This window comes from Colobus angolensis, unplaced genomic scaffold (assembly GCF_000951035.1).
Source record: "Colobus angolensis palliatus isolate OR3802 unplaced genomic scaffold, Cang.pa_1.0 Scaffold168, whole genome shotgun sequence".
Taxonomy (NCBI): domain Eukaryota; kingdom Metazoa; phylum Chordata; class Mammalia; order Primates; family Cercopithecidae; genus Colobus; species Colobus angolensis.
This window is the reverse complement of record NW_012114799.1, coordinates 3,200,750-3,217,026: the sequence shown is the minus strand read 5'-3', so window position 1 is coordinate 3,217,026 and position 16,277 is coordinate 3,200,750. Positions and strand designations below refer to the sequence as shown.

The 16,277-nt window shown below is 42.7% G+C and overlaps 1 protein-coding gene across 1 annotated transcript in view; it reads left to right on the top strand.

Annotated features, from left to right (window-relative positions):
- Window positions 1-3,632: 3,632 nt before the first annotated feature.
- NCKAP5 (NCK-associated protein 5) overlaps window positions 3,633-16,277 on the top strand; it is an 846,875-nt gene continuing 834,230 nt past the window's right edge. Inside the window, exon 1 of the mRNA XM_011937715.1 lies at window positions 3,633-3,701. Coding sequence (XP_011793105.1) covers window positions 3,633-3,701 — 69 coding nt within the window. The remainder of the gene's footprint in view (window positions 3,702-16,277) is intronic.

Below are 16,277 nucleotides of genomic sequence, written 5' to 3'. Positions count from 1 at the left end.
TATTGCTGCATCCTGGTTGCCTTTTTGTTTCTTTTAGATAGTCTTCCTTTGATCCACTTGGATAAATTTACTCTGACCCTTTCCATGATTGTTTTATGGTCTGACTCACAAATTTTCACCTTCTTGGAGTGGGGCCAGTATGTGTAGTTAGGCTGGGAATTGGCTAGGATACACTGGTCTAATTGTACCGCTTGTTGCCATTGTCAACCCTGATTGGACTGTACCTTTATGATTGGCTAACGCTTGTGACATATTGTTGCTAAGCAACTTGAATATTATATCTGCCTATATTATTGGTACCATCAAATATGAAAAGAAATTGACCAAATCCACTTGAGAAGCTACTGAATCAGCTTTCCACATAGGCACATTAGGCTATTTGAGAACTATCAAAAGGATCCCCATTTCCCAAAATGACAGCCTCATCTGCCTAAGAAGAAGCATAAAATTTAGTAGCTAGAGTTGCTCTTAATGAGTTTAATCATATTTTCCAGAAGGGATGATCTATATATCTAATATTTAAGTCTTACCTACATGTATCTGTCCCCAGCCTAACTATTTCAATGACTTGTCTCATTAATCATCACAAAACCCTACTATGAAGAAGGTCCTATTATTAATGCCGTCGCATAGAGTAAGCGTGGAAACTTAAATAGGTTAAATAATTTGTTGAATGTTACCTGCTAGTAGGGAGTAAGGTAGGAAATTTAAAACCTAAGATTAACTTTTGTGTTTAGAATAAGAGCTGAGAGAGATACATTAGCCTCCAAGCCTCTGCAGTTTTTGCCTACAATTCAGCACTTTTTTCACACATTCTCTTCCTGGCTATTTTCTTCCTAAGAAATAGGTCCTCTCTTAACAAAGTTCTTTTCTGATTCCTTCCCAGATGAAAGGCTGTTCCCTCTACCTGAGGTGATCTTTACCCAACTTTTACATGGCTGGCTTCTACCCTAGCCACTCAAACCAAAAGCTATCCCTGTTCATGTGCTTCACTTTTTTTTTTTTTTTTTTTTGAGATGGAGTCTCTCTCTGTCATCAGTCAGGCTGGAGTGCGGTGGTGCAATCTCAGCTCACTGCAATGTCCACCTCCCGGGTTCAAGCAATTCTCCTGCCTCAGCCTCCCGAATAGCTGGGATTACAAGCGCACACCACCACACCCAGCTAATTTTTTTATTTTTATTTTTAGTAGAGACAGGGTTTCACCATGTTGACCAGGATGGTCTCGATCTCTTGACCTCAGGTGATCCACCTGCCTCAGTCTCCCAAAGTGTTGGGATTATAGGCGTGAGCCACCTCGCCCGGCCACTTGGCACTTTTCTCCACCTGCTAGGGTTTATTTGCTTCATACTGTACCTACCACAGTTTGGAGCTGTTTGTTTGTTTGCTTGTTTTCTATATGCCTCACTAAAATATGAGTTCCACAAAAATGGGGACTTGGATTTTCTTGTACATGACTGTGTCACTAACATGTAAGGACTGTATTCCGTACAGTATTCCTAGGGTATTCCTACTGTCTTCCATATAGTAGGCCCTCAGTGCGTATGTGCTGAAGGCCAAAGCACAATCTATTATGAGCTATCAAACTCCCATGCTCTTTGGGATCAAGACTTAGGGTGTGTTTTTGGTGGAGAGGGAAATATGAGGGCCTGAGTGCAGAGGGTGTTCTGAACTACCAGTGTATACAGTCGCTGAGACTGGGGGAGGGGTGATGCTACAAAGTGGGCAGGAACAGCTGAAAGTAGAAAAGGCAGCCTCCCAAACAAATTTCAGTTGATTAGTGGTCGTGCCTATAGCAGTATACAGAACTAACTTCTTTTCTGAAAAATACTGCCTAGAATTTTAGAGAATGATATTGAAAAACTTGGATTTTATCCTAAATTCTGATTTAACTCTTAAGAGTCACTGAGTGGACGAGTGATGTATTAAAATTAGTGTTCTTGAAAGTAAGAGATGAAATGACTAAGGTGGAGGAAGAGCCTAAGCTGGAACAGGAGCCCATCAGTTTCCCATGATTGACTATAGTTTGGGCATTCCCCATCTGAGGCACCGCTGTCTCATCCCTCTTGATGAAGAAAACCAAGAGAGAGCCCGCATCCTGTGGGCCATGAAATCCTGCCTGTTTGATCCATGTCAGACTTGCAGTAACTGAGAGTTGTGGAACATATTTCTTTTCAATTATATTAAAGAATTAATTGGTATAACATTGTATTTCATCTCTTCTGCATCAGCAGTACAATGGCTATGTTTATTTACAAGGATTATGAGTAATTTCTATACCTCAAAGTGCCTTCGGAATCATCAAGGATATATTGAATTATGTTGACTAATATTTCAGGTTAACTGTTTTTACATGTAATCTGTGGGTAATTATAACTTACATATGAGTTGTAATTTATGGCATCTAAATCATATTCTCATACATCATTTGATTGCTATCATCATGTTTTGTAGTTGAGAAAAATGAGTTTCCGAGAGGTTAAATGACTTGTCCAAGGTCACTTGGCTAGTGGATAAGAAATCCTGAAATGGGATAGGCATGGTGGCTCAAGCCTGTAGAGGTGGGTGGATCACAAGGTCAGGAGAGCAAGACCATCCTGGCTAATACGGTGAAATCCGGTCTCTACTAAAAATACAAAAAATTAGCCTGGCGTAGTGGTGGGCACCTGTAGTTCCAGCTACTCAGGAGGCTGAGGCAGGAGAATGGCGCGAACCCAGGAGGCAGAGCTTGCAGTGAGCCGAGATCACGCCACTGCACTCCAGCCTGGGCAACAGAGCGAGATTCCGTCTCAAAAGAAAAAAAAAAAATCCTGGACTGTAACCCATTTATTTTATTTCAAGCCTTTTACATCTTTGTGAAAATTGGAAGCTAGCACTTAACATATATGATGAATCCTTATTAACCAGAATACTTAATCATTCTAGAAAAAGCAATCTCAGTGGAGTTCGGGGCTGAACTATATCTAATTTGGTAAAAATACAGTGGGTGTTCTATAAATACTCATTGACAGTAATGACATCACCCACCATTCATTTTGAATCAATCTATCCCCAGAGGAATGTATCTTACAATGTTCCTCAAATATTTTTAAATTACATATTTTTTAAATTAAATATTGACAACAAAGTTCATGTTTCAGTTTCCCTTCATTGGACCTTGAGCTCAATAACTCTTGGTTATGGAGCGTGGTTTTGTCGGTTTGATCTCATGGAATTTGCAGACAGCATCGATGTGCACAGTAACAGAATGATTCTGGCTGATAGAGGACGGGTGTGGAGCAAGTGTGGCATGAAACGGAGACTGTTTGCTTTTTTCCACAGTCTGCTGATTCAACCTGCAAACCCATTCCCCAACTCCATTAGCAAAACCTATAAAAACACAGGGGCCGCCATAAAGACGACTCTGACATTTGTAACACGGAGTGGTCTTTTGAGTTGAGAGAGCCCAGTTCTACACTTATTATTTGGGACTGGGTATATTTTGACTTCAATGCTTGTTTCTGGTTAGACAGTTGAAGACAAAGGTCTAAACACTGTGCACTTGGATAGTAAAACACATGTTCACTCTTTTCAGTGACCCTGGAAACAGACGGGGGATTCTTATAAGTCACAAAAGAAAATAAATAACTTCGTCCATGGAAGGAAAGAGACAGCTCGAGAAAAGGGACTTTGGAAAAAGGCTGTCTCTAGACAGCAGTCTTGTGGTAAGTACTAAATATTCATTTACCACTCTATATGTTTTGGCTTTGAATGCATTATTCTTTGGCTGTTATTTCCTGAACCCTGTGCTTTTGAAACCTCTCTTCCAGTTACACCATTAGCAACATCCCCTGAGATTTTGTTTCATTTATTTTTCACAAACTCAAAAACCAGCAAATTATTGGAATGTTTGTGTAATGTCTTAATAGGCAAATGTCATAACCTGTCAACATTATATTTAATTATATCAATTCCAGCTGATGTAGACTTCAGCCTATAGAAAAACACTACTGTATACTAATGCCAAATGCTAAGCCTATATATAGTTGTTCCATCCCCCATTTATTAACTTTGGGGGTAAGTTGAACAAGAATTCAATACAACTTCAACTATTGAAGAGACGAGGAAGTCTTAGAGATCTTCTTAGGTATGTGCACTAGTTCAGTTGTCTGTAAACTTTCTTTCTAAGAGTTTTAATGCTGGGAAGGCAGGGATAGGGCAGGACAAGACAGGGGGGATCTTAGGTACCTGTAGATCAGAAAAAGGGAAACAGTGCCAATGCTCATATTTAAATTTTACCTAAAGATAGATTGGAAATGGGCAGAAGTAAAATCCTGTCACATTACCAGTCTAGCTGAAAACCCTAAATCGAGCTTGCATTCTTTTTGGCATATGGCTGTACCCTGAAACTTGTTGAGGGCTGCAAATATGTTTCTTGACTTGCTGGCATAGAAGAACGCTGTGAAAACGAGAACTTGTTTGGCACCACCTGAGAAACTTAATCCTGTTAAGTCTCCCTGTATCATGCTTAGGAGAGTTTTTACACTAGTGAAATCGTTTCCTTGTTTCCTAGAGGCAGACTGTGCTACATCTGCACGCCCAGATTGGGAAAATTCTGAAAAAGGATGTCCTTTCCTATCACAGTGTGTAGGGGGGTACTTAAATGCTATTTAACATTATTTGCACTTAGGCCAAGTGGCTACAATTTTGCCCTCTGTTGTAGTATTATGTTCTGTTCTTCAAATGAGATGCTACCTCTGGGACAATAGCAGCTAGAGTATTCTTTTTGAGTTGATTCTTTGGGAATGGGAACCTGAAAGCATGTTGAATGAATTCCAACTGTCAGAAAGAAAGCTGGACCAGGGATGAGATCAAAGATGCCTGGCCTGTGAAGGATCTGAACTCAGGATGTTGCCCTCTTCTTCAGCTCTATGCTGAAGCCACACAAATTACTAGGCAAGAAGCAGGTGGGGAAGATTCTGGATAAGGGCTGCTGTGAAATACAAGAAAGCAACAACAACAAACCTGGCATTACAGTGCAGTTTTCATTCCCAATGCATGTTTTTTATTTTATTTTTTGAATCTAGAATGCTAAAGTGAAAATGGGTTATCCAGTCCCCTCACTTTTCAGACTACTTCAGGCCCAGAGAGGTTGTCTGCTCTTTCTGAGCTCACACGCTAGGATTACACCAAAAGCAGAACAATCTGTCACTTATGTTCTTTATCTTTCATTATATACTATCCCAGGAAGAGAAGATGTCCTTTTGGGAAACTGAAAAGAGGAAAGAGAAACATATTACGTTCTTCAGTCTTGAAATTCCATTGCAGTAATCATCACGACCCATATTTTTGAGAGTTAGGGGGCCCAGAGGTAATTTCCACTTTCAGATCTTGCAGGAAAATATTCTCATAATGTATTGCAAGAATAAGGTGCTATTAACTTCATTTCACTTTTTATTTTATATAATCAAATCATTGAAGTGTTGAGTAGAAATTATAGCTCCCTTGCAACAGCTTTTACATTTTTAGACTGGAGGAGCCACAGAATAAAGAAACTCACAGTACAAAAACTGAAAAAAGTTCCAGTTGGGGAAAATGAGTTTGTGGTCCTTAGTCACGTGGCATGGGGAGGGTTTGAGTGTATGTGTGTGCACACATATACGTGTCCACATACGTGCGTCCTGGTAACACACTGAAATATTCATTGATGGTGATTTTTTTTTTTTTTTACTTTATAACTCACCCTTTTAAAAGAGAAAGTGATACATAAGTGAAACTGAAATGAAAAATATGTTTCATTGTTGGGGCTAAAGACCCAGGGAGAAAGACAAGTGACTACAAGTTTGCCTTCACCAGTAGGAGTGTGCAGAGTAGCCATATGTTCACAGCAAGTACGGTCTTCTCTCTGATAGCAATAAAAATCACCCCAGAAACAGAGGCCTCTTCTTGACCCAAAACTGTTCAGCCCTCCCTAGGATGCTTTTTGATCAGAAAAAGTCATCATTTCACACTGTGCTCTTTTATTTGCCAGACTCATTCCCGGGCTGCCCATGTAGCTGTTTGACACTTGTAGCTCTGATAGCATTTAACTGATGAGCATGCTGGAGCATGAGTTATCTTTCTTACCAGCTCACATTTAAGTAGCAAACATTCTCTTTTTAATTTTGGGGAAATACATTTAGCTTTTAAGCATAGATGAGAGTAGCAGTATGAATTCCTTCTTGGTATCCTCTTTTCTTCTCGCCCACAAAAGGAAGACAAAACGTTTGCCACACTAAACCTTCAGCTCTCACAGCCAAGCTTGTAGAGGAAGAAAAGGAACTGCACACATCCCTGAATTCATCCTTCAGACTCTTGACTGTCTGTATCCAAATCATTATAGTAATCAAGCCTTCCACAACATTCATTAACACGAAGTCAATCAACAAGCACTATTGAAAACCAGCTATGGGGATGTGCTGGATGGTTTGCATTTTCCCTCCAGATCCACTCTTTATCCTTCACTATCTGGCCAATCACATGTGGAGGATGTACCACATGGACATTACCTTCTGGAATCTGGTTGGGTTTGGCCAATGGGAGAAAGAGGTCCTGCTGGCCTCCTAGCAGGAGATCAGAGGTTGAGGTATTTGTTTTCCTACTCTCGCCCTGCCTGGTCATGGACCACAGGAACTGGGCACCTTTGCCTAAAGTTGCAGCTTTTGTTGGACAACCCTCTCCCCAGAACTCTAGCTATAGTGAGAACCACTGCTCTCTCTGTGTTCTGGCACCTTCTGTTTCCCCATACCCCTTAAGGATTCTTCATAGTAATGACTCTTGGATGTTGTTAGCCCATCTTTTGTTGGTTTGACTTAGCTCTGTCTACCATTCAGTGAACAGTCCCTTTAGTGAACTCTCCTCAGTTAGATGCTGTGAGTGTGTCATCCTGGTCTCCCTGGCTGACACAGGGGGATAGGCTTCCTCAAGTGCTTCTAGTTTATCTGGGGAAGCTGTCCTAATAAGCAGAAAAAAATATCATCAGATGGAGATGAACAGTGTGTCACTGACAGAGGTAGGAGCTGAGGTCACTCTGGGAAGATGTGAGGAGGGGCCGTGGGGAACTGTAGTTTGAAGCAACAGAGGGAAGTTGGTAACTGCAGACTGAGAGAGTAGAGAAAAAAGAGGCAACCCAAGGATATTGGTCCTGCATCCTTTGGTGCCAACTCATGTTATTATTGATTTTTTTTTTCTCCCAGGGAAACTTCTTCCTCATATTGAATTTAAATCTCTGCTGTTTTATGTTCAGTTGTGTCCCCCCCCGCCCCGCCATTTAGTGACTAGATATAATTCTGAAGTAGAAGTCAGCAAACTCTTTCTGTAAAGCTCCAGATAGTAAATATTTCAGGCTCTGCAGGCCACATAAGTAGTTACAACTGCTTACCTTTGTTGTAGGAAGAGAGCTGCCTCTGAAGACACATGATCAAATGTAGCTATTTTCTTAAAAAAAAAAATCAAAAAACACTTTAATTACAAAGACAGGCAGTAGGCTGGATTCTAATGGCTATTCGCATGCATAAGAGAAATGGGGATTTTGAAAGTCCTGGTTTACATTTCCTGGGTGCTGATTTTCTAAGTAGTGATTTGTGTTTACCCTCAGTAAATGTGATATGAAGGCAGGCAGAGGAACAGGTTTAGGCTGTTATGAAAGGTATGTATACCCCAGTAGGAAGAGTAGGGGGACAGAAAAATGTTTAGAAGGCATTTACTAATATTTAGAAAATATTGACATAGAGTATGTTCAACCTTGCTGATACTTCTTCTAAATGCAAAATAGAGGTATTGCTGGTGCTGCTCAGTACAGCCTACAGCCAGTGGGTTACTAGTAGTAAGAAAACAAAAGTCTTCATTCTCTACTGCTTCAGGTATGACTGGATCTTTCTTGACTCTCACGGTTCTCTTGTTAGACCTCCTCTTACTGTAGGGATGCTGTACAGAGCCCAAAACACCAGCTTCCTATAGAAGGTGTCCGGCTACTCTAATCTCAGTCCCCCTTGCCATGTCTATTGATGGAAGTGTATATAAAGTACTGTTTGCCCTGTGCCCCTGGCCACTGGGGACATGCCCAGTTGTCCTCTGGGAAGCCTGGGACATCTTTGTTCTCTGATGTCAAGATGGTTTTGAGATTTCCCAAATGAGCATCAAGTCAGGGAGGGACAAAGAATGAGAGGGAGTTGTTCTTTTCCTCCAACTGCCTCATTTCCTCTTACTGGGCTATTATTTCAGTGTCTCTTTGATGTACTTAGAACAGAGACCATGGCCTGAGCCAGGTATCAGAAGATAGGGTGATGTCTGAGGATCCAGTGAAGGCCATTTTTAGGAAAAAAGCAAGTGGTGGAGAACAGACTAGCTTTGGCCCCGTTTAGCAACCTTTCCAAAGCGTCATGTGGACATTTTGACTGTGCCCCCTTGAGAGTTGGCAGAGGTGGAGTTAGAGACGTGTCAGACCCTTAGACAAGTATCTACCCGGTGAATCTGTCCACCAGCCGAGCTCGGCCCGTCACTGCGGGTCCAGAAATGCAGAAGTGCCCTGCCCACCTGTTCTCCAACAGTGCAAATCTCCGGGTCCCGTGGATCAAGCTGGGAGCAGATGAGCTATGGGGAGGCAGGGGAGGCTGGGCCAGGTGGGCACCACCCACAGGTGCCACTTGCTGCAAGTCTTGAGGGGAGTCCCAGAAGAACGAGAAGAGATCAGATCCTAACAAGAGAAGTCTTGGAAGGCCATTGAAGATCTGCAGCAACACTGGTGCTGAGCACAGAGTCTGAATGCAGGACAGAAGTAGACTAGGTCCAAGCAGCGGGCATAGAGCACGTCAGCAACGAGGATGGCAGAATCTAACATCAAAGCCACTTTGGCAGACAGCTCAGCATGTTCACTCAGCGAATCATGCATTAAGTCTCAACCAGGATGGCTTCCTTCCCTTAGTAATAGTAGCTGAAATGTATGGAGGCTTAATATAGGCCAGGCATGCTGCTCAATACTTTATATGGAAACTACCATTTAATACTTAACAACAACCCTTTAAGGTAGGAACTCTAATTATCCCTGTTTTACAAATGAGAAATCTGAAGCTTAACAAGTTAATCAACTTCCTCAAGGCAATAGAAGTAGTAAGAGGTAGAGGTGGGATTTCACTTCAGGTCGGGCTACCCCCGGACTACACTGGGTCTGCACAGCTAATAGCTCTGAAGTAGAAAACTCCTTTATGCCAGTGACTGGGAGCTCCTTCACGGTGCTGCACAAGGTGAAAGAACACCAGCTGACTCAACAGGACGAGACCATGTGCATTAGCACACCTGCCTCATCTGTGCCCAGTGACGAGCCTGCGGTTTAGAACAGTCTAGAGCAGAGGGAGGCCAGACTTGGTTTCGGCAAAACGATTGACAAAGGAGTAGTGGTGGGAGGGGGAGACTTATAAGGAATATAGAACGTAGGTCTAGGCCTGTGTTCTGATCTTGTGATTTTCTGATGAACCAGACCTTGAAACCAACTTTAGAAGAGATTGCAATTTATAAGAGAGAGAGTGTGTGTGTGTGTGTGTGTGTGTACACACACAGACCCATATATATGTACAATTTTGTGTTTCTATTCATATGAGGACGAATTATGGCGTGTACATGTACAAGGTGGAGTTACTGACTAGAATGGGAGAAGAGGAGGGAGAACCTGGTGAATGATGGGGCCCCTCCAGCGTCTAGTCGTTCCCCAGCATGCAATGGGGTTTATGACTTGAGTGATGGTCCAATCAAACGGCCGCACATTCCCTCTGCTGGGCCGCTGACTGATGGAGGTGAGTAGAGAGTCAGCAGCATTTCCCATGAAGAGATTCTGGAAGAAACGCCATTTGTCTGCCCAGCACTTGGAATTGGTGCTGCCTCCTCTGACGTTGCCTGAAGGAGGATCAACCTTCATTGTGGTTGTTACTCACTCTGAATGGCTCCTTTGCTTCCTTCTCTGCTTCCTCTCGTCTCTGAAGAGAAGGCAGGCTGCCGTCAAAGCCACATGTTCGGGAGTTGTTATGAACACGCCCCTTCCTGAGCTGGCATAATACCTACTTCTGGCCTTTTCACATTCCCACAGGCCTGTGTTGCTCAAGAACAGGGTTTCCCAGCCTTGACACTATTGACAGTTTGGACCTGATTGTTCTTTTTCGTGGGGGCTGTCCTGTGTATTGTAGGATGTTTCTTGGGATATCTGGCTTCTACCCTTTGGATACCAAGAGTACCCCTCCCTCATTGTGACAACCACAACTGTCTCCAGACATGGCCATTATGTTTCCTGAAAAGAAAAATCACCCCTGACTGATCTCAACTGTAGATTTCCTGAGGGCATGGACCGTGTCATCTTTACACTGGATTCCTAAAGTCTGACACATAGAAAAAGCTTAGGAAAATGAATGAATGAGTGAATGAGTGAGTGAACTTAGTAGTGAGCAGCTGCTTACGAACCAAATACACAGTTGTGGGGGTGTTGAATATGGGATAAAGGAGCCCCACATGCAGCACGCCCAGGGTGCTGTTTGGGAAGGTTGGAGAGAGGAAATGACATGCTGCTTTTCAGGTTTGCCCAAGGATGATTCTAGTGTGTGTGTGTAAAGTTTCTTGTTTGTTTTACATCAGAGATTATGAATATGATGTCCTGGACTCTCTTGAGTCCCAAAGGTGCTTGATAGGGGAGATTTATGAAAAGACTTCCAGGGCTTTGAATTCTCTGATATATATATGTGTGTGTGTGTGTGTGTATATATATAAATATATATACATATAAATATATACATACATTATAAATATATACACACATAAATATATATATACATATATATATACACACATATATATAAATATATATATACATATATATATATATTTTTGAGGTGGAATCTCGCTCTGTCACCCAGACTAGAGTGCTGTGGTGCAATCTCGGCTCGCTGCCAGCTCCGCCTCCCGGGTTCACGCCATTCTCCTTCCTCAGCCTCCAGAGTAGCTGGGACTACAGGTTCCCTCCACCACACCTGGCTAATTTTTTGTATTTTTAGTAGAGATGGGGTTTTACCGTGTTAGCCAGGATGGTCTCGATCTCTTGACCTCATGATCCACCTGCCTCGGCCTCCCAAAGTGCTGGGATTATAGGCATGAGCCACGGCACCCAGCCGATATATTTTATGTTATATGCATTTGTACATTTTTCTGGGGAGTGAGTCTGTAGATATAATTAGATTCTCACAGGAATCTGGGATGCAAGAATGGTTAGGTGGCTTCACCTGCCATTAGTGCTGACCATAGCGCCTGCCTGGATGGCTGCCCTTGCTGGAGTCATGGAGCAGGAGCTCTGGTGACACCTGTTTCATTCACCTGTATTCAGCTGCTGTGATAAGTGTTGTCTGCCAGCATCAGAGGTAGTTCTTTGCATCCTTGTTGTCACTGAGATCACCAAATAGAAATAGGAACTGGACACATTTGAAAGCCTTTTATAAATGCTGTGTTATTGACAGATGATGAAATGAGACTGCTTCTGTAACAGAAATAAGTACAAATGAGTAGAGATATTTGCTTGGCATGTTCCATGTGTTCTTAGGGCTCCAAGATCTATTTGTCATTCTCCTGTTGTCTCACCATCTTTCAACAATGGGAATCATCAGATCATACAAGTTTCCATGGCAACTGAGTTTTCTGCATCATCCTCTGGCAGCCTAGGATCGTTCCCATGGCAGACTCTCTAGTGCTTTGTCCATAACAGGAGGTAGAGCTTTCATCGATCCCTTTAGAAGCTGGTCCCAAACCTAATAGGCATCTGGGTGTTCTCTCTGATATGTGCCTGCTCTTCTTTTTCGAGTTTCTCATTGATCAGCAAAGGAATGGAGCACCTACTGGGTGTGAAACACAGTGCAATGAGTGCTAAGAAATGCAGACTACGATTTCTGCTTTGCAAAGCTTTAAAAAAAATCTTGTCACATATACACAAATCATAATACCAGGAGGTATACAGTGGTGCAAACAACAAGACTGATGAGGTTACAAAGAGGAAGTTGTTCTTCTGGCTATATCGATCAGAGAGGGCTTCCTCAAGGAGGAGGGCTTTCATATCTTCCTTCAATAAATTGGTCCAAATTTAATCTATGGTGTACCTGAGTTCCCCGAAGCAGAAATTTATGGAGAAAGCCACAGTGTTTAAAAGAATGGGGTGTGACTCCAGGGTGCCAGGCTTGTACTTGAGAAATTGCCAAGACCCTAAGCAAGGTCTACTATAATCTTGAATTATTGTCCTAACTTTCCTGTTGCCCCCTCTGGCCACCCCTCCTGACTCCTCTAACATCCTCTTACCCCTAATTCCTGATGCAAGGCAAAATGCATCACATAGCTAAATCATTTTCATCTTTTCTTCTCATCCATTTATCAGTGTATACTGTACAAACTGTATATATATTAGCTGTATTTCAGCAGCTTAGGTAACTTACACTAATTTACCACTCAGCAGTATAGTTCATTATTATCAATTAATATTTATTAAACATCCACAGGGTTCATGGCCATGAATGGAGCAGCATTTCTCATTACTTCATGTTGCATTGCCGTGTTCCATTCCTCTGGCTCAGCTTAACCAGTATTTATGATCTTTCTGCCAGTTTTCATGCAGCCCTCATCTCCAGCCCAATTTCAATTAATATTTCAAAAGGAAATCCAGGAGCCATCATATTCAAACGCTTCAGTTAACACCAGATGCACTGCCTCCATTCTGTCTCTTTTATACACTAATTTTGCAATTCTCTCCTAACATGGAATCCTATTTGTCTGGGCTGCTCACTCTAAGACCAAAAAGTGGTTCCTCCTGGTTCCTTTACATTTCAGGCAGTTCCAGATGTTTCCTCCTCATAAATTTCAGTTTCTTATCTAGGCTTAATGGATCATAATTGTCCATTTCCGAATATGCCCCTGAGGTTTGCTTGCCTTCTGTCTTTCCACACCTTTTTGATTCTTGGTTTTAAGCAGTTGTCTTCAGCTTGGTAAGTTTCCCAATGCAATTAATTCATTGACTGCTTTCATGCACATAGATGTGTAGAAGGAAATAAAATCATTTGGTTTGGTGAATTCTGGGGTCCATCTGTCAGAGCCGGCAGATAAGTAGGCTCAAGGGCTGTTGGCCTTTTTGTGAGGAGGAGCTGTTTTCAGAGGCCTGCCATTTTTGGAGATGGAGTGGCCATGAGGCTGGCAGTGATCCAGCTTGGGTGGGTGAACACTGAGAGCGAAGTCTTTAAAGGCACCAACTAGACAGACTGGGATGAGGCCAGTGGTGTCCTGCCTTCCTCCCGGAGTGGACTCCCGGCTAGACTGTGAGTGTGGTAGGTAGCTATGTGGAGATCTCCTGGGCCCAGAATATCTGACCAAATTTCTGTTTGGTGAGGTGCAGCGAGAAGGAAGTGACTGGAGGAGAGAGCCTGGTCTAAAGTAGTTAGCCTTTCTCATCCTCTTAGAGGATTTGAGTAACTTCCCATACTTTGTCTACAAAGACAAAATCAGTAATATTGTTTTCTTGTTTACTGCATTAAGGTCCTGGAAGGAGACACATTGCACACTCGTGCCAGGTACTGGAGGAGAGTCTAATAAAGGGCCTCTTTAAATTGGGTGGCAGGATGTAGAAAGCACAACAAAATAACAGTGGAGCCCCCACAGCTTGAAACAGTGGGGAGTCATTGCCACTAGGCCTTGAAAGTGGCTATAGAACCATGTGTCTATAAGGAGTGAGCCACTTGGCGGGAAATACCACCTTAGGTGGAGGGATATGGCCAACCATGCTGGCCCTGCAGCAAGGGAATCAGGACATGAACACTCCCACCTCATTCTCCTCCCACTATCTTGTCCCCTGTTGGTGCCTCCATTGGCTGAACCCAGTTGGAAGCCAGAGAGAATAGGGCCCATGGAGTGCTCCGGGCCCAGACCAGGGCAGGGAAGGGTGAAGGGTAGATGTGGAGAGGCCAAACGAGTATATCCAGCACATTGACTCTATAAAATAATATAATCTGCCACCCTCTCTTCTCACATTTCTGGACTGAGAAAACGCTAACCCATTTTTAGTATTTTATTTGAAATAGATTTTTGTGTGTTGTTTTCCAGTCTATTCCCTTGGCCTTGTCAATTTGGTTTCACCAGACAATGTGATGTGGCACCTTCAGAACACAAGTTCCATGTAACCAGTGACATGGTCTTCTCTTCAATAGTCCTGATAAAAGTTGTGTGATGCTGAGGTACAGGGAGGGTGGTCTAGTGGATTGTTCACTGCATTAGAACTGCACAAGCCCTTAGATGTGTGACCTTTAGCATGTTTCTTAAACTCTCTGACTATCTGTGTCTTCAAGGTGGGACACTGTGATGAGGGATGTTGCCATTAAGTGATATAAAGAACAAGGAATTGTTTTGGAGGCTGTGGCACCCTATGCAAAGCAAATATATTTTTATGGTGAGATTGGTGCAGCTCCTATCTGCTAATCTCCAAAATGTTTATCAAATGTAGAAGCAGCAGTGGCAGTCTCAGGAAGAAAACTGTATTAAGAACATGCGTGTGCAAAGCACACATTTTAAAGGGCACAGTGGAAATAGATTACAGCACCCTGTAATTCAGTGGAGAGAACATGAGTTGCCTGGAGAAAGAGCCTGAACTGGATTTGAATCCCAACTTACCTCCTACTGCCTGTGTGACTTTGGCCGTGTCACCTGCCTTCTCTGAGCCTCCATGTCCTCATCTATTAGTAGAGATGATCATCTCTTACTTAAAGGGTTGAGTGAATTTAGGGAAAGGACTCACAGCACAAATAGGGCATGCAGTACCGTGCCTGGCATGCAGGCTTCTCTACCCTGGAAACATGCAGACCAGCTGATGTGGCCATTCCAGATGGCCATTTGTCTGCACATGGAAGGAAGCATTCAGAAAAGATTTTTTTTTTAATGTTTGGTTTACATATATACATATATGATGTTTAAAAGTGGAATAGCATATCCATGATGTTATCTGCCAGAAATGTTTACCCAGGTGTTTACTACAGGTCATGTCTGACCAACCTCAAATTCCTTTCTTCTTAGTTCAATTGCTCAGTAGTCCCCTATTAATGAGCTGTACACCAGACCTTCTTATGTGGAACATTCTATTTTTCTGGAAATCTCAGCCTCTTGCTCTCAACCCTGAAACCCAGCCAGAGTCTATTTATAACAGGTAATTTTATTCCAAAAGCTTCCAGAAGTGCCCATAGTCTTCCAAGCACATGTACAATGACTCCCTGTGCACAAGGTCCCGCTGGTTCTCCTTGCTCCAGGCTCTGTGCTCCTGATAGAATCAGACTGGATGACTGGCCAGAGGAACCCTCCTTTGTTTGTCTTCTGCCTTCAATTGCTTTAAGCTCTGCCAGCTTAGAGCAGTGGGAGATGAGTTTTGGGAGGGAACTGGAGAACATTTCCCAACTGACTCCTTTTGCTGCGATAGGGGGAAAAAAGACTCAGCAGGGTCAAAATGGGAAAATTTTTCCACTACGTAGAGAGAAGGAAAGAGGAAACAGGGTCCCAGTGGCCTCTTGCCAGGCCCCAGGAATGCACCAACCCTGGGAACTGGCCCCTTGCCAGCCTCCTCAGAGGCTGCTGACTTGGGAAAACTGGCTATCTGGCTGCTGCCAAGAATGCAGACAATGGTCTTTTGGATATTCTAGCTTTTGAAAGTTTGGCTTTTGTTTTATTATCACCAAAGGTAACATTTATTGGGCACCTGTGTACGCATGCCAAAAGATAAAATGCATGATTGGAAGTCAGTGTAACTTGAATCAGGCAGAAACACCAGGGTTCTCGTATAATATTTTCAGCCTGCTTCTAATTCGGGCCTAATCCTCCGCTCTGGTACATTGCTACCTTAAACGCACTTGCTGAATAGTACTGAAATTCTAGAATTAAAGTTAATTTTTAAGTGCTAAACTGAGCTGTAGTATGTCACCTGGAAGGCTGGACATAAATGGAATCAGTCTGTCCAATTATCATTTGGTTGAGAAAGGACTTTGAGAGAATGAAGCACAGAACAAGTGTGTTCTGATGAAGGGAAATAGGCCAATATCCTATTGGTTATTAGCAATTGGTTCGGGACAGAGTAGTTTGACATAAATAGAACCCGGAATTCTGGGATGGAAAGAGTGGGGCCAATTAAACACCCTCCTCAGTGTGTGATCAATTTGTAAGAAATAATGATAATGATGTTTTTGAATAATCAGAAGGCCTTAGAATATTCCATATGGTTT